Source organism: Gracilinanus agilis, chromosome 5 (assembly GCF_016433145.1).
Source record: "Gracilinanus agilis isolate LMUSP501 chromosome 5, AgileGrace, whole genome shotgun sequence".
In the NCBI taxonomy this organism is placed as follows: domain Eukaryota; kingdom Metazoa; phylum Chordata; class Mammalia; order Didelphimorphia; family Didelphidae; genus Gracilinanus; species Gracilinanus agilis.
Window position 1 is genome coordinate 145,124,167 of NC_058134.1, and position 25,889 is coordinate 145,150,055.

General features: G+C 32.8%; 1 protein-coding gene across 1 annotated transcript; it reads right to left on the minus strand.

The window, feature by feature from the left end:
* Window positions 1–22,295: 22,295 nt before the first annotated feature.
* Window positions 22,296–24,422, minus strand: LRRN3 (leucine rich repeat neuronal 3). Its single transcript, XM_044679480.1, has one exon. The coding sequence runs from the start codon at window positions 24,420–24,422 to the stop codon at window positions 22,296–22,298; it is 2,127 nt and encodes a 708-aa protein (XP_044535415.1).
* Between the last annotated feature and the right edge of the window lie 1,467 nt (window positions 24,423–25,889).

Below are 25,889 nucleotides of genomic sequence, written 5' to 3' on the forward strand. Positions count from 1 at the left end.
ATTGCAATGAGTACCAGATTTCATAACACCCCTCATACCCAAGCTATTGCCAAGAGATATTGATTTCACCTTTGAAATATCTTTTTTTAGTATACCTGCTTTTCTGATTCTGCCACCACTATGGTACATACAGGTCCTTATCACCTGCACTATTGCAATTGCCTCTTGGTCTGTCTGCCTCAGGTCTCTTCCCACTCTAATCCAATCTCCATTCACCCACTACAGTCATTTTCTTAAAACTCTGGTGTGACTCAACCCTTTAGGCTCACCTAGGACTAAATGAATTTCAGGGACTCCCTCTTGCCTCCAGGATCTAATACAAAATGCTCTATTTGGCATTCAAAACCCTTCATAAATTAGCCCCTCCTACATTTCTAATCTATGTACACCTTATATACTCTGCCACATAACCCTTGGATTCATTGATTATGAATTACTTGCTTTTTCATGAAGAAGACGTTCCATCTCTTGGTTCCTGGCACTTTTTTTCTGTTTTTTTTTTTCCCTCCACTTCTCAAATTCTCTTCCTCCTCTAATCTGACTATTGAACTCCCTGGTTTCTTTTAGGGTTCAACTAAAATTCAGTCTTGTATAGGAAGTTTTCTAAATTCCAATGCCTTTCCTCTCTTAATTATTTCTTTATGTCTTGTATATAGTTTGTATGTATATGTTTGTTTACATATTATCTCCCCCATTTGGTTGTGAACTCCTTAAGGACAGGAACTATCTTTAGCCTCTTTTTATATTTCCTGGCATGTAGTATGTGCTCAGTAATTGTTTTTGATAGACTAGTTGATTAGATGTTGAGTCAGAGGACATGAGTTCAAATACTAATTTACTCCCCTGTGATTTTTGCTTAATCTTTCTGGATCTCTGATTAATATCCTTTTATCTGATGACCAAAATGAATTTCTAGATGGAAAAAGAAAATTCTTTGGTTTATTTATCTTTAAATCGCATATTCTTAACATCTTATTCTGTATATTCCTTCAGCCATATTAGACTAGCATTTCTTTGAAAGTAGAGGTTAGGAAATGTGCCATAAACAATAACATCTTTTTTTAACCCATATTTTCCATCTTAAAACCAATACTGTGTTCCAAGAAAGAAAAGCAATAAGGACTAGGCAATGGGGGTTAAGTGATTTGCCCAGGGCCATACAGCTAGGAAGTGTCTGAGGCCATTTTTGAACCTAGATCCTTCCATCTCTAAGCCTAGCTTTCAATCCCCTGAGCCACCCAGCTTCCCCCTGAATAATCAAATCTTTAAGAAGTACAAGTTGATTTTAGTTGAAAATTACCCCCATAAAACCTTCAGTGACTTAAACAAAGTTCAATTGAAAGAAAAACAGAAGTAACAGAAGTCCCTGACTGAAAACAAAACAGAAGCTGTTTTTTAATAATTAACTAGCATCATGGAATGGACCCAACATCTACAAATAGTTCTATCTGAAGGCAGAAGTCATTTCCTTCTTAGCTAAAAGAGTTGAGAGTAACAACAATGATAGTTTTATTTTTAGATCAAGAGCAATATTGGCCTGGTTTCTACCAGGTTTCTTTGTTAAAAAAATATGAGTATTCCCTCTCTTTCAATCTCTCTATCTGTCCCTGTCTTGGTTGCTGTCTCTGCCTGTCTCTGTCTTTTGCTTTATGTCTTTGTCTCTGTCTCTCTGTCTCTCTGTCTCTCTGTCTCTCTGTCTCTCTCTCTCTCTCCATCTCTCTCTTTCTCTTTCCATCTCTCTCTTTCTTTCTCTTTCTCTTTCTCTTTGTCTTTCTCTTTGTCTTTCTCTCTCTCTGTCTCTCTTTCTCTTTCTCTTTCTCTCTTTCTCTCTCTCTCTCTCTCTCTCTCACACACACACACACACACACACACACACACACACACACACACACACGCATGTGTCAGTAACTTTAGGAAAGAAACATGGTTGGGATGTTAAATAGTCCTTTTTGTTTAACTTTGCTTACTATAACTCTGATCAGTGCCCTGAAATGTGTATAAAAGATAGTGTAGCTATTCTGGTGTGTGCTTTTCTAACTGACCCTGGGATCCCCTGGGGTTCTGCTCATGCTGCTTATTAAACTTTGAAAAAAATGTATAATGGCTTAGGTGGATGATCACTTGAGAGCTCTTTTGATAGATTTTCTTTCTAAAGATTGAAGTGTTTTTTTTTTCTTTTCTGCACGAGATGGAAAGGATTTTGCTTATATCTGTTGTGCATCTGAAATTCCTCCAAGAGCATCAAAGTTAATGGGGTGTAATTGCTCGGCTTGTTTTTCCTGTTTTTTAGTCTCTACTTGGCAGACATCAGTCTAGGGGCATGTGTGATAAGGCAAATGCTATTTTTAATTTTTGACTTGAGCTTTTCTTTTTCATTTTTTTGATGATTAAGTGTTATTGATTAGCTTGTCAAAAAAAGTTCATTGTTTTCTAAAAAGATACTACCTAGGAAGATGATTGTAGTAGTCCGGGTGCTAAATGACCAAAGACTGGACAGGTAAGAATTTCAAAACTGATATGTAAATTGGTTTATTTTGACATACATACCAGGACTCCTACTCACATTCCTCTCCACTGCCCCATCCCCAGATATTAGAGGGCACAAAATTTTGTAGCTGGCACATATTTTCCATTCATGCTTGTGTACAACCAACTGTGAGATAGGGTCAAGAACACAGGTAGAGAGAGGGGGTGGTATTAACAAGGTAAAGGTTTACTTTTTCTTCTGAGGATGAAGGGGAGAATGGAGGATGATATAAAAGGGATATGATGTAGAACAGGGGAGAAGAGAGAGATTATGATGGATTCTCTCAAAAAATTTTTATGATAGTATGAGGTGAAGTCTTCTGCTGAAATACACATTGTTTAAAGAAATAAAAAAAACATTCGAGCATCTGGGTGGCTCAATGTTTAGAGAATCAGACTAGAGATGGAAGGTCCTAAGTTCAAATCTATCCTCTGACTCTTTGTAGCTATGTCACTTGTATAAGTCACTTGATCCTAATTACTTAGCCCTTATTGCTCTTCTGCCTTGGAACAATATTTCATGTTGATTTCTAAAATGGAAGGTAAGAATTTTTTTAAAAAAGCTATTCCCCAATTGATAAAAGGTTAAAGAATATGAACAGCAAGTTTTCATTTGATCTCTTTAGGTATAGACCTAGTAGTAATATTTCTGGTTTTAAGGATATACACAATTTTATAGCCTTTTGGGCAGGATTCCAATCTCATCTTTGGTTTTAACTATTAATCTGTTTGTGTTCCATTTTCCAGGAGCCTAAAGAATATTATCTTTTACAGGGAAATAAAGTAAAAAATAAGAGTTTAATCTCAAAGCATTATCTGGTCCCATCATATGCACTGACCCTTAACAGTGGTTTTGTCTCTTTTCTCTATTGCATTGCATAGTTTCCCAGTCACTGTTAGTTTACCTGGAAGCTCTGCTGGTTAAGAATATCTGAACTTTAGGCTTCTCTTTGGTCTGGGATTCCTTCAATGATTATTCAATTGCTTGCTTTATCCTGGACTGGAAGTTCTAACTGAGTTCCATATTTTTATTAATTTTACTTTTTATTGTCATGCAAAACATATTTCCATATTGGTCAAAAGTCATATGTAACCAATACCCTAAAATAAAACCATAAATATACTGATGTAAAAGATGATTTCAACAGTTCTCTTCTAGATGTGGATAGCATTCTATGTAATAAATCATTCATGATTGTCCCAGATCATTGCATTGATTAGAGGAGCCAAGTTTTCACAGATAATTTTAATCCATTATTTCTGTTATTGTGTACAATGTTTTCCCAATTCTGCTTATTTTACTCTACAGCAGTTCCTATAGATCTTTCTAACTTTTTCTGCTTATCATCTTGCTAATCATTTCTTATAGCACAATAGTATTCCTTTGCCAACATGTACCACAATTTATTCAGCCATTCCCCAATTGGTGGACATCCCCTCAGTTTCCAATTCTTTGCCACTACAAAAAGAGCTGCTATAATTTTTTTGCTATAAAATTTGCTACAAAATATATTTTGTACATCCTTTCCTCTTTTTTATTGTTTTTGGGATATAGATCCAGTAGTGATATTAATGAACCAAAGGGTATGCATGGTTTTATATCCCTTTTCTTGATATAGTCCCAAACTGCCCTCCAGAATGGTTGGATCAATTCACAACTCTGCCAACAATGTATTATTGTCCCAATTTTGCCATATCACCTCCAACATTGCCACTTTCCTTTAGGGATATACTGTCCAATCTGATAGGCAAGAGATAGTACCTCAGCATTGTTTTAATCTGCATTTCTCTAATCGAGTGATTTAGAAAATTTTTTCATATTATTATTGATGATTGATTTCTTCATCTGAAAATTGTTGATTCATATGCTTTGACCATTTGTCAATTGGGAAATGACTTGTAGTCTCATGAATGTGCCTTAGCTCTCTATAAATTTGAAGAATTAGACATTTATCAGTGACATTTGTTATAAAATTTTCTCTAGTTTGTTGTTTCCATTTTAATCTTGTTTACATTAATTTTGTTTGTATAAAATCTTTTTGATTTAATATAATCAAAATTATTCATTTTATATCTTATAATGCTCTGTAATCTATTCTATGATCCCCTAATTTAGTTATGCTATCACTCTTTATATTTAAATCATATATCCATTTTGATTTTATCTTGATTGGTCTATACCTAACTTCTGCTATACTATTTTCCAATTTCCCCAGCAGTTTCTGTTAAATAGTAAGTTCTTATTCCAAAACCTGGGATCTTAGAGTTTATTGAATACTAGTTTGCTAAAGTCATTTTATCTCTGAATATTATATATCTAATCTCTTCCATTCATCTACCATTCTCTTCCTCGGCTACTACAAGACTGTTTTGATAACTGTTGCTTTATAGTACAGTTTGAGATCTTGCACTGCTGAGCCTCCTCTAACTGAGTCCTTACCAAACTGTTACTGTTTACTTCTAAACTTGTTTGTTGTTCTATCCACAGCTAGATCCTACTAACTAATTATTTTCTCCCTCTCTTAGGGGAAGACAACCTCTTAATATGATTCACATCTGGGTAATAGGGAACAAAGCTCCCAGATGATGGCCATTCCTACATCCTATACTAGTTTAAGGATATTTTGGAACCTCTTCATGCCTGGTACTTGCTTCTGCCCTGGTGCCTTGTCTCAGCTTTCTTTCAATTCCAGGCCAGACCCCTTCTGCAGTCCACAGAATTTTCTGTCCCCTTAAGCTGATCTGAGCTGGAAAATGACTCACTATGGCTTTTTGTTGCATTTCATGATCAGAATCAAGTCCATTGCATTTTCAAAATTTTTATGAAAGATTTGATGCAGAAGTCAGGCCATACTTCTTCCTGCTACTTCAGCATTTTCAGGATAATTTTCAGACCAACTTATCGACCAGCTTGGCATTTATAACCAACATTAGCTCCTTCTGGCCTTTGGTGTTCTGACACTATTCTTATAATACTTTAATATTCTTTCTGACATTTTCTATTTTGTTGGTGTTTAATCATTTCCAGTTGTGTCCAATTCTTTGTGATCTCATTTGGGATTTTCTTGGCTAAGATAATGGAACGATTTGCCATTTCTTTTTCCAGCTCATTTTCCAGAGAGGAAACTGAGACAAACTGGGTAAAGGGGCTTGACTAGTGTCACACAGCTGAATTTGAGAACAGATTCAAACTCAGAAAATCAGGTTTCTTGATTGAAAGTCAAACACTATGCACTGCACCATCTAACTGCCTTTAACTTTTTCTGCGTTTCATTTAATCTGAGACTGTTAATGAGTTTCTTGTACAACCACACCTATATCTTTAGAGTCCCCCCCCCATTTGTTCTTCATTGAAATTATTTTTGCTTTCATGATACATAGTTTGAACTTATCTTTCCTATTTGAGTTGCCTTGTCCTGCAACATATGATATTGGTTTAATATATTACAGCCTGTCTTTTCCCTCTTAGTACACATATGAATTGGCTCTCCCCAAATCTGGGATATGTTTGATTGTTTTAGATTTTGTTCTCCTTTTCTTATAACATCCTGACATTCTTCTGGATGAGACATTTTCATTAATTTATAAATAGGCAGTATTTTGGACTGAAACTCTGAAAAAGAACAAAAATATATAAACTTTTATTTGTAAATCAACTTTAGCAGTTTAGGAAGAAAGACTAATAATTGTAGCTGTGCTGATAGACTAGTCTACCTTGTGAAAGATGCTATCAAACCCTTGATTATAGTGCTCTTGCACCACACTGGAATGAATAAAAGCCACAATGTTATTGAAATGCACTGTTTAAACTGTTGTAAAAAACTATTTAAAAAATGTCAAAAAATTGGCAGTCTGTTGCTTGCAATTATTATCTTATCAAGGTAACAAACATTTTCTAAAAGAAGGGAAAGACTTTCTAAGAAGGCTTATGGAACGTTGAACTATATATATATATAAATATATATATATATATATAACTATATATATAACCATATATATATGTATATATATAACTATATATAACTATAACTATATATATATATATATAGGGTTAGTAGTAGTAGTAGTAGTAGTGATAATAATAGTTAACAATCGCATAGCACCTACTATGTGTCAGGCATTTAGGAATATTATCTCATTTGATCCTCACAACAGCATTTGGAAAAAAATGCTATCTCATTTTTACATCTGAAAAAACAGGTTAAGTGACTTGCCCCCAGCACATGTAGCAAGAAAGTGTTTGAGATTGGCTTTGAACCCAGGTCTTCTCAACTCCAGGCCCAGGGCTTTATCTACTACACCACCTAGCTGACTGAAGGTCAAAGATGGATTTAAATGATGATTTTTGAGTTGGGCATTTTAAATTGACAACCAAAATTTAAATAATAATAACTAATGCATACATTTTCTTCTGTTGTGAAACCTTTCACTTGGAGTCCATAATAATAATTCTGATCATTCTGATGGTGACTGAAGTTTTCCTTAGCAGATGTGCTGATCAAGGTATTATAACTTTGGATCGGAATGGGCCACAAAGAGTAGACCCGGAATTCTGTATTTTAAATATTAGCCTTCTCTACAAGCGTGCATCTATATTGTTATATGGATTTTAGTCATGCTTAAGGGATTTGACTCTCTCAGAGTGTTTTTCTTTTTCTTTTATCTTCATGAGCTTTTGTGAGGCAAAATATCTAATAGACCACTGTAAATTATATATTTCTAGAGGCAAAAAGTAACAAATCAGTCAACTGAGCTGAGAAAGCTTATCAGAATTAATGGAAAATATGGTGCTCTATTCAAACACGTCAATGAGAAATAGCTAGGTAGCACAATAGCATTCAAGCCTTGCCAATTACTAGCTATGTGACCCTCAGGGAGCAGATTATCCCCTGTTTGCCTCAGTTTCCCCTTCTGTAAATGAAGACAATAATATCAGCAATCTTCTAGGTTTGTTGTGAGGATCGAATGAAATAATAATTGCAAAAGTACTTAGCACATTGCTTTCTACCTCCTGAGTTAACTTCTCCTATTATTCTTACATGTCTTAAATTACTTAAAGTTCCAAGAAATATTTATTGATATTAATAATACAAGAAAGTTTCTTGTGACTACATAGAGAGTCTGAAAAATACTTTGACAAATTCCTTGCTAGTCCACACAAAGATAAACAAGGTCTTATTCCTGAGTGAAAATAGTCTGATTCAGCAGTGTTGGTGAGAAGGATATAAAGTAAAACGTTAAAATAGAGAAGTAGAAGAGAGGGCAAAGTTGTAAAAGAGGAAAGACACGTCCTAGTTCTGCTTCTTATTCACTATGAAACCTTTGGCAAGCCAAGTTATGGATTTGGACCTCTGTTTACTAACATGTAAAATGAGAGGGTGGACCATGTGGTTTCTTAGAACTCTTTCAATTTTAGTATTCTTTTATTCTTTGAAGTCTAGTGATAGTAAACTGCCTCTCTCATGAAGCAACCTATTCTGTCTTTAGAGCATTCCAAATGTCAGGACATTTTTTTCTTTACAGAGAAGACCTTATTTCATCTCTTGTCTCAGACACTTATTAGCTAAATAACCCTGAGCAAGTTACTTACCCTTTCTGACCTTGAATTTCCCCATTTGTACAATGGAAATTGTCAAACCTAACTCTTATTGGATGTTATCAAGTTTGAATGAGATAGTGTATGAGAAACACATTAAAAACACTAAATTTATTATGAGTTGAAATCTACTTCTATAATTTCAGCATACTAATTCTAGTCTTATATCCTGAGACTGGAGAATAAATCTAAAGGATTTTACACAGGAAATGGAGCTTTTAAAAATATGGAGAAAATGATGAAAAGATTTTGTTGATTCAATACAGCAACTTGGAGATTCCACATGTGAGCATTATAGTGGTGGGGCTTCATTGGTGTCTGCAATTCATTTTATTTCTTTAAGATTAGATAGTTTTTTCTAATCTTTTCTAGGTAGTAACAATCAATTATCTATTTTCAGTGTAACATACTTTAAAGACTAAATTATTTTATAATATCACCCTATCACTCTAAAGTGCTTTAGAAGCAATCTTTATCATTAAAATTCATTTTTAAAGTCTGTATAATAACTATCATTCACAATAGGTTTTGCTGATGATGGTTTGATCATTGTAAGGCCTATGTCGCTGTCTTGGAAATAGTTAGGCAATATTTGAATGGTTCTTGTTTATGCTCTCATTTAGAAAGAAAAAAAAAACTCAACCAAAGAACTGGAAGGTATGAATCATAACTATATTCTAGGAAATATCACTCTCTTTTCTTTAACTCCCTATGATGCTATACACCCTCATTCTGCAAATAAAGTAACACAAAGAAATTAAAAGGTCAGGATTCATTACAGGTAATTATGAAAAATAATAACAGATGAGATACAGTCGTTAACATGATTGGGAACAAATACCTTGAAACAAGCACCAATTACATCCATCTAAAGCAAGTTTAAGGGGATTTAAGACTGTTCCTTATTCAGTGTCATAACCCCAGGCCTCATCATTCTTTTTAGAAACAAAGAATCTGAGGCTCAGAGAAGTCAAGTAAATTGTTCATGGGCAAATAAAGAATAAATGACAGAACAGGGATTCAAAGCCACATTTATTTCTCCATTGCATTGTCCTGGGGATTATTTATACAAAAATATTACTGTGTTTTGTTGTTTACTCGTTAACTCCAATTTATCAATCTATTATATTGAACTTTTGATATTTTTTCATTATTCTATCAAATCTGAGCTCTCATGCTCATCTAATAATAGTATTCCATTTTCTTCCTTTTTCACACAATAAGGATGTACATGCTGCAGGGTTGCTATGCCTTTTTCCTCTCTGTTCTTTCTCCTTAGGTAACTTCATCTGCTTTTGTTGGTTAAATTCTTATTTCTATGCAGATGACTCCTTTATTCATCTACTTAGCCTTACTCTTTCCCCTGAAGAATTCTGGTACCTAACCTCCATTTGTCTGTTTGACATTAGTGTCTGGATATCCTGTCGGTACCACCAAATCAACATGTCTAAATGTGAACTTATCTTTAGAAGTGGAAAGAACATTGATCTGAATTTGAATTCTAGCTCTGTCACCAATTATCTGATGACACTGGATAAATAAATCCTCCAGGCCTCAATTTCATCATTTTTAAAAGGAGAAACTTTCATTTGCAGACTGTTTTCCATGTCACAAATAGCTTTACCTCCATCTTCTGAATATTCCTCCTTTTGAGGTTAGAAAATCTCTGTTCCACAAAAATGAAAACCTCTCCTTACTCTACTTTTCTCAGTATCATTTGTCTCTGCCACTCCTTACTTTGTATTATACTTATCTGTGTAGAGTATAAAAAACTCTTTGAAATAAAAAACTGCACATTTAAAATTTCTGATATCTCCATCAACTTCATGGTACCTTATACAGAGCAGTTGATTAATAAATGTTCATTATTTTGAGAAGATGATCATAGATTCTTTGATCTGGAAGGAACTTTAGAGATGATTTAATCTAGCAACTAAATTTCAATTTTATTTTGGAAATTTATATTGTCAGCTAACTGACAATAAACCAAAAAAAACCTTACCCTTTGATTGTTTTATAGCTTATTAAAAGAAAGGAAGAGAATGTACTTTTACAATAAAAAATATCAACATTGCTAGTATTGCTTCTGAAATTTGTTGAGTCTTTTAGTTGTAGGCAGTCACTGTACTTCATTGTTTCAGTTTTGCTTTCTTTACTCTGTATCTTTTCATACAAGTCCTTCCCCATCCTTAAAGCTTTCTAGATATTGAAACTGAATGTGTTCTTATTCTAATGGTAATAATTAGGATCATTGCATTATATATGTAGAGTTGGAAGGAGCACTGGAGGTCATATAATCTAGCTCTCTCATTTAACAAAAGGGAATATTGAGGCCAAGAGAATTTAAGTAATTTGTCCAAGGTTATACAGACGGTACAAATCAGAAACATAATTTGAACCCATGTCCTCTGACTTGAGAACTAGTGTTCTTTCCACTATAGTATACCACTTTATTTACAGTATTTACAGTATACCAAACTAATTTAGTCCTTACCTTTTTAGTTTGATTTAGATTAATTTTGGAATCAATCATTAAATTTAGCTTTTTTTTTTACATACAATTTTTAGTATTTTCTTTCTGACATTTTGTAATCTATGTTCTCTCCTTCCCTCCCATCTCCCCTTTCCAAGATGGCAGGTAATATGATATAGGTTATGGATGTGTTACCATACAATAAATATTTCCATGTTCATCATGTTATGAAAGAAGACATACGTTTACACTAGAGAAAAATACATGGGGGAAATAAAGTGAACAGTGGTACGCCTCAATCTGCACTCTGAGTCTGTCAGTTCCTTTTATGGTAGTGGATAGACTTTTTTTGTCATGAATCCCCTGAGGTTGTTCTGGATCCTTGCCTTGCTGATAATATTTAATTTGGCCATTTGTCCACTAAGAAAAGTTTAACTACTTTTAAGAGAAATCTGTATAGTAGTGTACGCTAGTCTTATAATGTTTGGGTAGGCCAATCTACAATTATCTAGAAATAAAATTAAATGCAAATATGTCAAATAGCCATAAAATATCTTAAAATGGTTCTTCATTGTGGTTTAGTTATTTTTCAGTTATGTTCAAATATTTATGGCCCGATTTTGGTAAAGATATTGGAGTAATTTGCTGTTTTTCTTTCTCCAGCTCATTTTACAGATAAGGAAACTGAACCAAATGTGTTTAAGTGACTTTCCCATGGTCCCAAAGCTAATAAGTGTCTGGGCCAGATCTGAACTGAGGAAGATGAGTCTTACTGACTCCAGGCCAAGTACTTTATCTATTGTACCTCCTAGCTGTTCCAAAATGGTTGTAAATGCACCTTTTCCCTAAAGTTTCAGCAAAAAATTTCCTACGAAATTGTATTATAATAGATTTGGGGATTTAGAGCTAGAAGGCAGTCTAGAGATTAAATTTTTGACACAACCTCCTCTTTTTAGAGAGTGGAATTTTGAGAGGTTAAGTAGAATGCTTAAGTAATCAACTTAGAATTCATGCTTGTTCCAGGACACTGAAACAGTTTTATTTCTTCCCCAACTATTTCTTTATAGAAATTCTCCATGTTGGAAAAGATATGCTAATGTTTGGGGAAATATATATGGAGAAAAACCAAATCTTGTCTTTGAGATATGAAACAATGCTACTTATTCCCAGCATTTATACCCATTGTCTTAATAAATCTATCTTCATTGGACAACATAATAGAAATTAGAAAAGATCTAGTGATCTATAAATTTTTTTTTCGGTTTGTTTACAACTATATATTAGCTTTGCTAATACAAATAAAAACATAGGTTGTTAAGAGTTTAAGAAATTAATTGGAACATATCTAATACCAAATTGTTCATCTTAAGGAATACATTTTTTGTCCATGATATCAAGGTAGTTCAGGCTTTTTATGACCAGAATCTGATCTGTAGAGCTTGGAGAAATGATGGGAACAGAAGATGGGCTTTAGCTGGTGGATTTTTGCCCCTAATTTCCTCTTACTCATGTAGCTTAGTTCAGTCCTTAGTAACCTTTTTTTTTTTTTAATGGGTATCCATTTGTTAAAGTCATGAAAGATTTATAAGCAACATCAATGACATCTGGAGGAAGAATGAGACTAGTAGTCAAAGTCAAAGGAACATATTTACTAAAAATAATTTTAGTTCTTATATGGCAATTTTATCTATAGTCTTTGTACTTTTTTTGTTATATATGCTACTTAAAATTAGGAAAATATTGATTTTTACCCTATTCTAATTTTTCTCTATAATTAATAATGACATCTTCTTGATTTCCATTTCTTTACAACCACAAAGATAGCTGCTATAAATATTGGAACTTATAAGGCATTTTGTTTTTTTCCTGATATCCTTAGGAAACAGTCCCAACAATTTTATTGTGGGTTCTAAGAGTATACACAGTTTTATAACTCTTTGAGAATAATTTTAGAGAATTCTTAACACTAGTACAGTAAAGAATTGTTTAAAACAAGGGAAAAATGCTCAGGGAAGTAGGGAGTGTTCTTAATGGTCTTACACCTAGAAAGGTCAGGCCTCAGACATACTTCTTTGGACATGAATTCCAGATAATATTACTTTGGCTGATCCTTCAAGTACCAGTAATATTCCTTTTAATATGTTTTCATGATTTTAGAAAAATAGTGATCCATAAAAAAAGAAAACTTAATTATTGTATAATTAACTGAATATGTAAGAGGAGAAGAGGTACAAAAATCCATTAGCAAAATCATGTTTTATTTTTTACTTTAATTCTAACTCCCCACAGCTACACACACCAAACTCTGAGAACAATGCCTGAGCCATTTTGATGTCACAGAAATTGAAAATATACCATTCTTTCTTAACTAGTGTCAAAATTTGCATTTTATCATTCACAATTCCGATTTTATTATTATTGGTCTTAGTTATGGGTTCTGATTTTTCTCCCTTCTTTGCAGAGATGGGGACCTATAAGTATGGAAGTATGCATATGATGTTGGAATTGAGTGATATTTAATCATTTTGATAAATTTTTCCCCTTTCATTTTTATTTTTAACAGATGACTTGATGATTAAATAGAGATATAATGGGAGGTGAAAATAATGTAAAAGTAAATTATTGATAATTTTTTAAAATGACAAGCTACTTAATAATCAATGAAGTCAGAATTTTGGTCAGGGGACTTTCTTTTGCCTTTTGTGTACTCTAGATCTCTCCTGTCATCTCTGCATTATCTCTATATTCTTCCAAATATCTTCCCTCAAATCCAGTCTTAAAGGCAATCAAATATATGGAACTGATGCTTTTTCATTGGAATTTCACAATTTATAAAGCACCTCTTTTTTGTCAGGTGCCATATGGAACATTTAGTATTTTGATAAGACATAAGCTTTGCCGTTCGTATGGACTTCTGACCTGGACATATTCACAGGGAATTCTAGTTGGAGCATTGTGTACAACACAATACTAAAACATATGTGGCCTAAAGAACTGATTTTAAAAACTTATGGCACATGTAGGTGGCATAATGGACAGAGTGTTGGACCTAGAGTCAGGAAGACTCATCTTTGTGAGTTCAAATCCAGCCTCAGAACTTACCAGCTTTGGGACCCTGGGCAAATCACTTAAACCTATTGGCTTCAGTTTCTCATCTATAAAATGAGTTGGGGAAGGAATGGCAAACTACTCTAGTATCTTTGCCAAGAAAACCCCAAACAAGTTCACAAAGAATCAGACATGACTGAAAAATGACTGAACAATATAGTCCTTTCATAACCCTTAAGCAGTCAGGAATTGGCCTCTGGTATATATTTTCAAAGCACTGTTTAGGGCAGGGAGGGGGGCAGCTGGGTGATTCAGTGGATCAAGAGCCAGGCTCAGAGATGGGAGGTCCTGGGCTCAAATCTGGCCTCACTCACCTCCTGGCTGTGTGACCCTGGGCAAGTCACTCAACTTTTGCCTAGCCATTTACCAGTCTTCTACCTTGGAACCAACACACAGTATTCATTCCAAGAAGGAAAGTAACGGTTTAAAAAATGTTATTTATATTGAGAGAATGGATTTAAAAATTAAGATTATATAAGGAGTTAATGAAAATAATTGCTCAAACTCCAAAGTAGAGAATAATTAGTATTGTATTATGCAGAATTTGTGCTTGATAAGTATTTCTTGATTTTAAAATTTTATCACTTTTAAGATTGTAACTGCCATTTTTATACTGATAATTATAGTTGACATATAACTCAACTTCTGTAATCAGAAATTTCAAGTAAATGGATAAGATTTTTTTAAACTATAAATTTAGCCATTCAATAAAAAACAAATGATAAGGATGTGCCAGATATTCTGCTATAAAAATGACATAGTCCCTGTCATCAAGAAGCTTATGTTTTCCTGAGGATATAATGTGTTTACCTTTCTGTTATAGGTTTGGAAAGAGAAAATTATAAAGAAAAAGAGATTATTCTATAGTCCTAAGGAAATGGGCCATTTGATTTTTCTTGATTTTGTTGTCAGTGGGAATAATATGCAAGATTAGTGTGTCTGGGATGCTCATGATGACCTATTTAAAAAAAACAAAAACAAAACCTGAGTGGAACTTTTGAGACTAATTACACACATAGTTTGAAATTCTAATAAAATAGCAGTCCTGTTATTTCTACACTATATTTTTTATTGCCCTGAAGTTAGTGTTGCAACTTGCATGGTCTCACTTGAAAAGGAAAATGATGTATTAGAAAAGAATGGAATTTGAGCATAGATTTTTAAGACAGAGAACTAGGTTCAAATCCCAGTTATACCACTTTGTAAGTTTGTGAAATTAACTATATTTGCCTAGGTCTCAGTGTCTTCACCTATAAAATTATGGGGTTGAAGTTAATTATTTTTATGGTCTCTTCCAACTCTAAAGCCATGATTATACTTGTTTGTGGTCCTCAGATGATATACTTTGAGCTATTACAATGGTATTTCTTTGTATTGATAGTATATCTTGCACTAAATTAATTTTAATTCATTATTTACCTGAGCTGTAGAATAAATTGGGAAATATGTTTTATCAACTAATTATATATTTATTGTTTTCTTTTTATTATTTCCGTTAATAATTTTAAACTCAATTCATATTTATATTTATGGCAGGCTTTGGAATGTTTTTTGTTTAGTACAGATAAATTAATAATTGTTCTCTTACTCTGTAAATTAAATTTCCATCCCTAGAAGATTCTGTACTTTCAGTTCAGCTTCCCCAGGGCAGTTTACAAGAGAGATGGTCCTTCTTTTTCATGATTCTTTAGGCTCCATATTACTCTGATACTTTTTCTACTCGTGTTGACTTATTGAGAGACCAAGTCAGTTTGATAGGTGAGCTGGGAGACCAAATCCCTTTGAGCCTAGCCCTAAGCCATGCTGGACCCAAGAATCCAAACTCTGTAACCAAACACAATGGAGACAACCATAACTTCTCATCTTTTTTGAACAAGTTATGAACCTTAATTGGTTTGGACAGCACAGCATTACAGAGAAGAGAAAACAATAAGAGAAGAGAAAATGACAAAAGGATAAAAAAAAAAACCTTGCTCTGTAAGTTTAGAATGAACAAAACCACTCAAATTAAGGAGTTAATAAGATCAGTGTCCTATATAATCTCCCTTATTTTTTTTAATGTTGCAGTGCCAATAAAACATTGTACCTGAGGAATATTGCTATTAGATATACCAAAACATTTGTATTTGTATAAATATACATTTCATTTTGTAGAACTACATAAGCATTTTTATTTCTAGTATTATTCTCTGCCAAATATGGTTTCAGGTCCTTCAGGTCTGAAAGACATATATATTTCTACATACATACATAAATACATTTATATTATGTTCAGGATTGTATGGTTTTATACACACATTCATATCATGTTCAGCAAAGTATAAGATTATTATTATTATTTGAGACAGAGAAAATAGGAACCAGTTCTCTTTAGAAGCTTCTAGATCCCTGTACATTGGAAATACAATTGTCAGTCCTTACGTGAATAAGTGACCCTTTTGAGTAACTGTGGTCAAAGGATATATATGTGTATAAGCATATATGTGTGTATATATCCCTTTGAATACATGTATATAGATTTATACACATATATGTGTGTAGTTATGTATATGGCATGTATGAAGTATCTTTATGACTTCTTAAAATATTCCTAGAACTTATCATCCTGTATAATAGATTGTTTTAATCATACTTTGGATACCTAAAGAACCATTATTCTTTTTACTGCCTTGACTCTAGTACCACACATGCCAGGAAAGGTGTTATATACTACTCTCTGTTTCTTGCTATGCAAGGATTGGGAGAATCAATTTACGTCCTTGGCTCACTCCATTACTTGTTCCAAAGGTTAGTAAACATTATGAATGGGTATCACAATTGAATTTTCCATCGATACCTTTATGACACTGAACCATATGTTAAAATGAATAGTTGTAGTTTCCTTACAATGGCCCCATAATCCTATTAGTTCTTTGAAGATATATTATAGATAGGAGAGATAAATACAAAACCACACAGCACTATATTGTCTTCAAATACCATCGTAGTTCACTCTTTTGAAAGGCTGCTAAAGTCAGCCAGAATTCCTTTAGCTATAAAATGCTGGGCCCTATACAGTGATTTAATTTTTATTTGTATATAATCTCAATTTATATTGAAGTTGTTATGGAAATATAGGTAGTATAATTTCAGAATACTACCAAATAAATACATATAAATAGATTACAAAATCTAGTCTAGTAAAAAGAGTATCGGAGTGGCCATCAGGATATGTAGAGCTCTCTCTTAAACTATTTCACTTTTCTAATAGTCATTTTGTTCAGCTAAAAAAATAATTTGGATTTGGTGGTATCTGAAGTCTCTTTGCACATTTCAATCTCCTATTGGTACCATCTAAATTTTTTCATACATTTTTATGTATAGATTTTGTGATAATGATAGGGTATATCATTGATAAGAACATGATATTCTTAAGAGCACAATCCATTATGTTATGAGACACAAACACTAAGTTCAGAACTACATGGGGAGATTTTCAACATAGGAAACTCTATGTTTTAATATGAAACAATTCTTGGAATGATATAATTTGTGAGAGTGCTCAGTGCTTTCATTTTGATGTTAACAGTCAATGTGAACACTGAATCACTTGTAAAAAAAATAACCTACTTGAACTATATTGTTTTTCATCTTTGAATCCCCCATTTCTAATGTAGTTCCTTACATATGGTGGTAGAATTGTCCAGTGGTTCAGTAATGTCTGACTCTTAATGACCTCATGGACCAAAGCCCACCAATACTACAGATGGGGTTTTCTTGACAAAGATACTGGGGGGGGGGGGAGTTTCCATTTCCTTCTCTAACATTTTACGGATAAAGAAACTGAGATAAACAGAAATTAAATGACTTGTCCAGGGCCAAATTACTAGTGTCTGAGACTGAATGGATTTTAAAACTTAACTCTTCCTTATTCCAGGTCCAGTGCTCTATCAACTTAGCCACCTAGCTGCTCCTTACATATAACTGCTTTTTGATTCAGTTATCACGTACTAAAATATTCTTCTATAGTTTTGGGGAAATGGCCTATGGATGCTAAAATGGTATATTCAAGGCAATTTTGTATGTTGCCTTCTACGTTTAAAATGTTTTGCTTTAGTACTGTTAGTCTTTTTTTTCCTCTAGAAAAAGAAATTGAGAAGACATTTCTTTTCTTCAGATTCAGGGTTGAAAAAGATTCATATTGCTCCATGAAAGGGCCATACCTGTTTTGTTGAAACTGGAGTATTTTTCCTTCAGTGTATAGAATCCTGCTTTGTTGGTGATGTTCTGGTTAATGAGTTCTAATTCTGGACGTGGCTATATTATTCCAGTGAATGCTACAATGCACTTAAGCAGCAATCCAGTTAACCAATAGAAAATGTCATAAAATTATAATTATAGAACCAAAGAGAAAAAAAATAGGTAACCTATAACATTATTCCATGAAGAAAAATTGAAAAACAAATGATCAAAGAAAGTCTATGCCATTTGCCTAGTTTTTATGTTTGTTTTGCCTAGATTTCAGATATTAAAATTTTCATTTGTCACATTAGAAATGACAAATGTTATAGTAAAATTCTACCCCTTACAAGCATATTATTCTACTGCATAATTTCTTTTGGGGTAAGGTAATGCAAGGTAGGATTAAAAAAGATGTAATTTAATTTAAAATATTACTCATTCCTTTTAATTTCTGGAAGCTTTTTATTTGGATTAAATCTCAAAGTGTTATATTGTGAATCTAGAATCATTTTCTCATTTACAAAGGCAATAGGAAATTATGAGAGAATTTTTCTTTTTCAGTAATTCTTTTAAATTTTTATATTTAATTTTCTAGTCATTAATTTACCTTTTCTGAATTTTTGTAATAAGCAATTATTCAATTGTTGTTCATGCATAGCAACTGTTACAATGTATTACAGATAAGGTTAGTGATAGAGCTTTAAAAATTCTTTTTTTCTATTTGGGAAAAGTGCTTAAGGTTGATTTTATTTATTTATTTGTTGTTTGCTTTCTACTTAGCAGGATGGCACTCCTTCTTACATTTAATTGTCATTCTTTTCCAAATTTATTTGACAGCGTGTAGAACATTATTCCATATTTCATTTGCTTTTACTCCCATAGTATCTTGTCAATACTGAATTGAACTAATGATAATTATAGCAATTAAATAAGCTTCTTAACCTGCTGAAATTTTGGACTTGAACTTTCACAAAACAGGTCTAGTTATTAGCACACCCTTTAAGTAATTATGATTCTGTTTGTATTTATTTTTAGGACAATCATTCTATATTAGTCTTTGGCAACTTCATAATTCATAAATCTTGTATTTCTTTTAAAATAATAAGTGAGTGTGTTAGTTCCTGGTAGGTAAAACAATTCAAACATATATTCAGAAATGACTATAATATAATAAGGAAATTTGCTTATGCCATAGTCTGCTTTTTGTTTATTAATACTCGAAATAAGTGCAAAGGGGATGTTCATTAGTTAAAATTTAGTGCCTATTTTAACACTTAACCTAAATTCATATTTTCAGAACATTATAATATTTTTGTCCTTATCCTGCATTTCTTCATTGCTAAGCTATATAACCTTTTTATTTATGTGAATGTGTATTTGTATTTGTTTTGACATATTTTTATTTAATAACATATATTTATGTTGTACCTTAGAAATCAACATCATTTCCATCATCATATTAGTAAATCCTGAAAGACTGGTATGTGAAGCACCATGTTCTCTGACTTTGCTGACATTATATCTTAAATTTTTGCTAAAATTAAAGACAATTTTTCATAATTGTCTTCTTGTCACAATTTATTTCCTGTTTAAGTTGGACATGATTCTTTAAAGTAAGCTTTATTATTGTGAAATTAGAATATTAGAGTATTAATTACTAAAACCTGTAATCCTTTACAATTTTTTAGAAATTTTTTATTCTCATCTCAAGTTTTTTTGGCATTTACATAAGTATTTGCTTTTAAAAACTGATTGGATATAAGTGAGAATTTTTGTGTCACAATGTCATAATTTATTTTCTTGTTAATTCATATTCAAATAGACATTTTTTTTAAATTTTATGTACTTTGAATACCTTGAGTAGTACATAGATAATTTTTTGTGAGGCTTATTTAGCAAGTTGCATAGGGAGAATGAAATGTCATTCTTGTTATTGAAACAAATGTATTTTCTCTTTCAATGAAAAATTTAGATTAGATTTTAAACAAAGTAAATAGCATTATGGTTCACTACAAATAGCTGTATTTATTCAGCTGAAAGAAAAATAATTTTTCATTTCTGTACTTACTCTTAGGTGTCCCTTCAGAGTATTTATTTCATACCATTTTTCTAAGAATCATTCCTTGAAATAAATTAGGTTCTCCCCTCTGAGCCCTATCTGCAATAGTTCTCAATGCAGATATGTGCAAAAGACAAACATTCAAGATACATGGGCAAGTTCTTGCTGACCTATACAGTAGCTCCATCCTAATAGGTCATATTTTAGCTCCTGTATTTTTGACAAATAGCTTTGCTCTTAAAAAGCTCTGTCCCTGGTACTGAAATCTCTCATGATATATGAGCATGTCTCACTGATAAATTCTAATGTCAGCCTATGTGTGATGGTGATTCATCAGGTTGTAAAATTCGTGTTCAAGAAGCACATTGAATTTATACGTTTCAAATTCAGAATGTTTTAAAATTAACACTCTTTCCCTCCTGATCTAGTGAAAGAGCAATTACATTCCAGATAACCAGAAATTGCTAACGTTTAATTATAAGCTCTGAATCTATCAATAATTCAGTTCAGCTTAATTAAATAAATATTATATACTATTTGTAAGTCACTGTCTCAGAAGCTGAGAGATAAGGAAAGCAAATGTCCATTAATGATAAATAAAATTATAGAAATGCTATTCTCAAAATGTTTACAGACCAATGATATTCTGACTATATGTAGTAGTTTTCTGTGACAAAAGTTGAACAATTGATTATGAGTAGGCACAAATATTTATCGCAGAAGCTCTAGAACTTTGTATAGCTCAGCCCTATGTTTGTATCACATGTATTTTACTATGTTGAAGATTGTTATCCATAATTCTAGTCCATGGGATAGATGTGAAGATACACATATTTTAATGTGTGAAAAAGTCTAAAAAAGATGTTTTTTTCTTGAAGCTAAATTGTGAATTTTCTATATGAAATGATTAATAATTACTCAGATTTTGAAATTTTTATTATAAAACTACAAAAGGCTTTTCCCCCTCAAAGTTATACCATTTCCATGTTGCTCTAATCATAAAATAGCTATATGCCATCAAAACTATTTCAATATTAATTTGTCTTTGGTGTTGGTGATGTTTTTCATACCAATTATTTAAATTGAATTTTGATTTTTTCTTTTGAACATGGGAATGATTTGATTCAACTCACACTTCTTTCAGGAATAATTATGTTTACAAGTAAGTATTTTGGAATAAGAAATGTTTACTACCTATTATCTATATTTTAAATTATAATCTTGCTTTTTTACAGTATGGAATGGAAAACTATGGTCCATGTTATATTTTATAACATGCCAAATTGCAAAACTTATTGGGTATCTTTATGACATTCAATCATAATAATAATAAAAGGGGAACATGTGTTTGAGAAAAAATAACTTTGGAAACTATCCTGTTAAAATTTGACAGAATAAAGCAAAAAACCTAAAACTGAGATGCAAGCAAAGGTTAAATTGAACATTTTCTTTTATTCAGGTATTATATTTGCATTTTCTGAGCCCCATATTTACATCTAATCCTCTTTCTACTGTTAGGGGAAAGGCAAAGGAATAACTGTGGCACAACACTCTGGACCATAATTCTCTTATGGATTATTTTCTATATTAAAATTATAAAACACTGCATTACTATTTTTAATATCATAGAAGTACAAAATGTTCTATAAAATATCTTTTTGTGCATGATGTGTTATTAAATAGCCCATGATAAGTTTTTCCTCTCAGAATTCAGAATTCTATTGATCAGAATGTGTTTTTTTAAAATCCGCCGTTAAAATGATTATTTTTGTCAGATATCTCTCAGAAATTGTTTTTATTTAGAAACAAAAACAAGACAAAAGCAATTGATTTTAATCCAAAATGTATTTTTCCTCATAAAAAAGTTTCACATACTCACTGTGTCTACTCTACATAATTTGTCCATTTTGCTATACCACGTGCCAATTCAAGTTTATCTGGTCACTGCAAAAACTCGTGGCTAATATGTGTAATGCAACACAGGAGGAGGTATTGCTCAGTTCAACTACTCTTACATACTTAAAAAAAATACAGAAAATGTTCTCGTTCACTGGAACTGTTTTCCAGACAGAAAAGTCAAATGAAAGTTCTATAAAATGAAGTTATTTTATTTGGTTGCCACAGTACCCTTTGAAGCCATTTAATTAAAATACCTTTTTAAAATGCTGAACTCATACATGTTTCCATTTGTCAGCAGCAGCACTGATGAAGTCTAGACTTCTTTCTAAAGAATAACATTTCTGTTTCTTTTAGTTAGCACAACTGTAGTCTTGTGCTTTTCTTCACAGATAGTTTTTTTTTATCACCATTTTTTAGGACATATTTGTTGGCACACCTATGACAGTTGCTTTTACTTCAAGTGCTGTGCTTTTCTCTTTTCTTGAATCCCAAAGGCTGATTAGAGGAGGATAAAGCTCACTGAATGCAAAGGTTGGCTTCTGTAGGTAATTCCGTACATAGCTGTGTCCAGGATCACAGTTCATCTCCTGAGAGATGCAGCTGAAAAGACATATCACACTGATTACCCCCAGAAGACCTCCTAGGCAGGCAATGAATGCTGTTACATTATTTTTTTCATAACCTTTCAGATCAAGATCCAGTCCTTTCGTAGTGACATTAATACACTGTTTTTTATTTTGCTGGTAGATAGTGGGGATATCAATACAAATTTTATATTCAGTTGACGGATTCAGATGTGTAAGATTATACACCTTGACATCAGATGGTATTCGAGCACTTTGGGCAGCATAAGAGTTTTCAGTTTTAACAAAAGCAGTCCATTTAACGCTGGATTTAAGAATTTTAGAATTTGCTTTCCAAGATACCAAAACTGAATTAGATTGAATATCTTTTATCTTAATATTCAAAGATCCATTATTATCCTGGGGGAAAGAACCATCCACTTTGATCATAATTGACTTTAAGTCAGCACCAACTAGGTTAGTTGCTATGCAAGTATATAAGCCACCTTCTTTTGGAGTTATATCACTTATATCTAATGTACCTTCAGAATGGACATAAAACTTTTCAGAAAGAGTATTAGGCAAGAGCTTGTGGCCTGATGGTGTGATCCAGTATATTTCAGGCTCTGGCTCTGCGGTAGCTCTACAGTGTAGTGAAACATAGCTCCCAGCTTCTAAATCCAGATTAGAAGGAAAACTTTCAGGGGCAATCAGAGGGAGACAAATTTCCATCATTTCCCTGAAATGTATTTGCCGAACATTCTGACCCTGAAATTCAGGAGGGTCCACACAAAGCAGTGAATCAGGCTCCATCAGTCGAATGTTGGTTTTATTCATATTGATCCAGCGGATAACACAGTCACACCTGATTGGATTGCTGTGTATGCTGATTTCTTTGAGGTTAGGCAGGGACTCAATGGTTCCATGGTACAGGGCACTGAGGGCATTACTGTTGAGCATGAGTGATTCAAGTTTGGGAAGTCTGTAGAATGCATTTGGATGGATGTATGATAACCTAGGGTTGTTAGTAGCTTCTATTTTTCTTAGATCTGGTAAATTGTCAATAGCAAGACTATCTATAGATATCAATTCAGGCATGTTATTTATTCCCAATTCTTTTAGATGTAACATGTTGCTAAAATCTCCTCTTCGTATTCTATTAATAGGATTCTTATTTAGATCCAAAAATTTGAGGTTAATTACCTTTTGAAGAGCCTCATGTGGCACTTTAACAAATCTGTTGTCATAGAACGAGATGCTTTCTAAATTGTCCAGACCAACCAAAGCATTATCTGGTATTTCAGTAAGGTTTATGCTGGCTATAACCAGACTACGTAGATTGATAAGTGGCTTAAAGTTCATATCTTTGATTCTGATGATTGGATTTTCTCCAATCATCAGAATTTCTAGATTTGGAATAGCTTCAAACCACTTACTGTTGATCATCTGCAATTTATTTGAATTGAGATGAAGCCGGAGAAGATTATGTAGACCAACAAAGGCTCCTGGTGAAATGGTAGAAAGCAAGTTATGATTAATATAGAGTTCTTGTAAATTGTTTAGCCTGGACAGACATTTTTCAGGCAGCTCAGTAAGTTTGTTTTCTTCCAGGTAGATGGAAAGAAGCTGAGGCATCTTTCTTACATTAATATTAGTGACCGAAGATAAGTTGTTCTGTGATAAGTCCAGGCCAGTAAGGTTCACTGGAAAGTTTACCGTGTTTTCAATTTTCGCAATATTGTTGGTCTGCAGCAGTAAGATCTGTGTGTCAGCAGGCAATCTGTCTGGGAAATTAAAAAGACCTAAATCATTACAATCCACTGTAAGAGCCTCCATATAAATGGATCTGGGTGTAAACCAAGGTCTGATTTCACATGCACATGACGGTGGACAATCCACTTTTTTATCTATAGCTTGTACCAATGCAGTGAGAGCTAGGCCAAGTAGCACCTGAATTTTGAGTGGCATGTCCTTCATCTTAGCTCTCAGTCTTCAGAAATACAATGGACTTTTAATCATTCCACAGCAGCTGCTGTTAAGTTCAATAAGATCTGATTGAGAAGAAAAAGGCTTGCATTTGTCAAATGATAAACACCAAAGAAATATAACGTTTGTCTTCCTGGAAATAACTGTCAAAGCTGCAATTGTATTGTCCAAAAATCCCATGCATGTTGAAGAAAAGAAGGTCACAATTGCCTTGATGACACAAAATTGATAAGCTTTGTGAAGATGGAGTATGTATAGATGGTCACTGGAGATTAAGCAATTCATTTATTTAGGAGTAATAATTTCATATCCCATGCTTGATTAGGGTCTGCAATAATGTCAGCATGACCTACAATTTAAGCAAAGGAAATAATTAGTAGTAAGAAGGCATAGTAGATTTTTAATTAATCTAGGCACCTTTGAAAATTATCATTATTATTATTTTAGATATTTTTACTCCGAACTTGACATTGATACTTTGTGGCTTTTATTACAATTTTTTCTCCCTTTTCAACTCACCTAGTTCTTGGTTTCTATTACTTTTATTGTGCTTCTACATTCTGTTTTCTAGAGAGGTTGTGGTGGAGCAGAAAATCTTAGACTTTATGTCAGGTGATGCCTCAGAATCTTGCCATTAACAATTACTACCTGTGTTACTCTGAATAAGTCATTCACTTTCCAAGCCTCAGTTTTCTTATCTATTAAATGGATATAATAATAATACTCATAGTACCTACCTTGCAAGTTTTTTTTTCGTTGTGGAGAATAATCAAAATAATTTCTAACCAAATATTGAAATATGAGTTATTATTATTTGTTTATGTGTCTTATGTTCATTACTAGACTTATGTTTTTTGAAAGTAGGGTAGGCACTATAAAGAAAAATTAACCTTTTCTTCTGTCATTCTCAGGAGTCAAAACATAAAGTCAGAAGTTTTTGCACATAATATACATTAATTACTGAAAAGGCAGACTGGCAAAATGGATAAAGGATCACTCTAGAAGTTAGGAAGACATGAGCTAAGGTCTTCTCCCTAACACCTACTACCCATACTACCTGTGTGACCATGGGCAACTCATTTTACCTCTCAGGGACTCAAGTAATTATGATTATAAATATTTTTTCTATTAGTAGAGTAAATTTCTGTACCAGAGTTTTCTGCCCAGATAAAATAAAAAATCAAATCTTACATATATATGTATAGTGTATATGCATTGACGAATACACACACATACATATATATGTATATGTATATACACACATCTGTGTGCTCTTATTTATATATGGAGAGATAAGCATACTCTAAATATCGACTAAATGTTTGTTAAATTAATAGGTACACAGAATCACACATACTATCTTATTACACCTGGAAGTTTTGACAAATGAGTCTTTGGATCTTTAGCATCTCAAAGATACTAAGTATTCTAAAATTGCTAGCATTATTTTTTTCAGTT

Bases quoted from the DNA above. Each gene is read 5' to 3' on its own strand.
- LRRN3 (XM_044679480.1), bottom strand. From the start codon at position 24,422: ATGAAGGACATGCCACTCAAAATTCAGGTGCTACTTGGCCTAGCTCTC.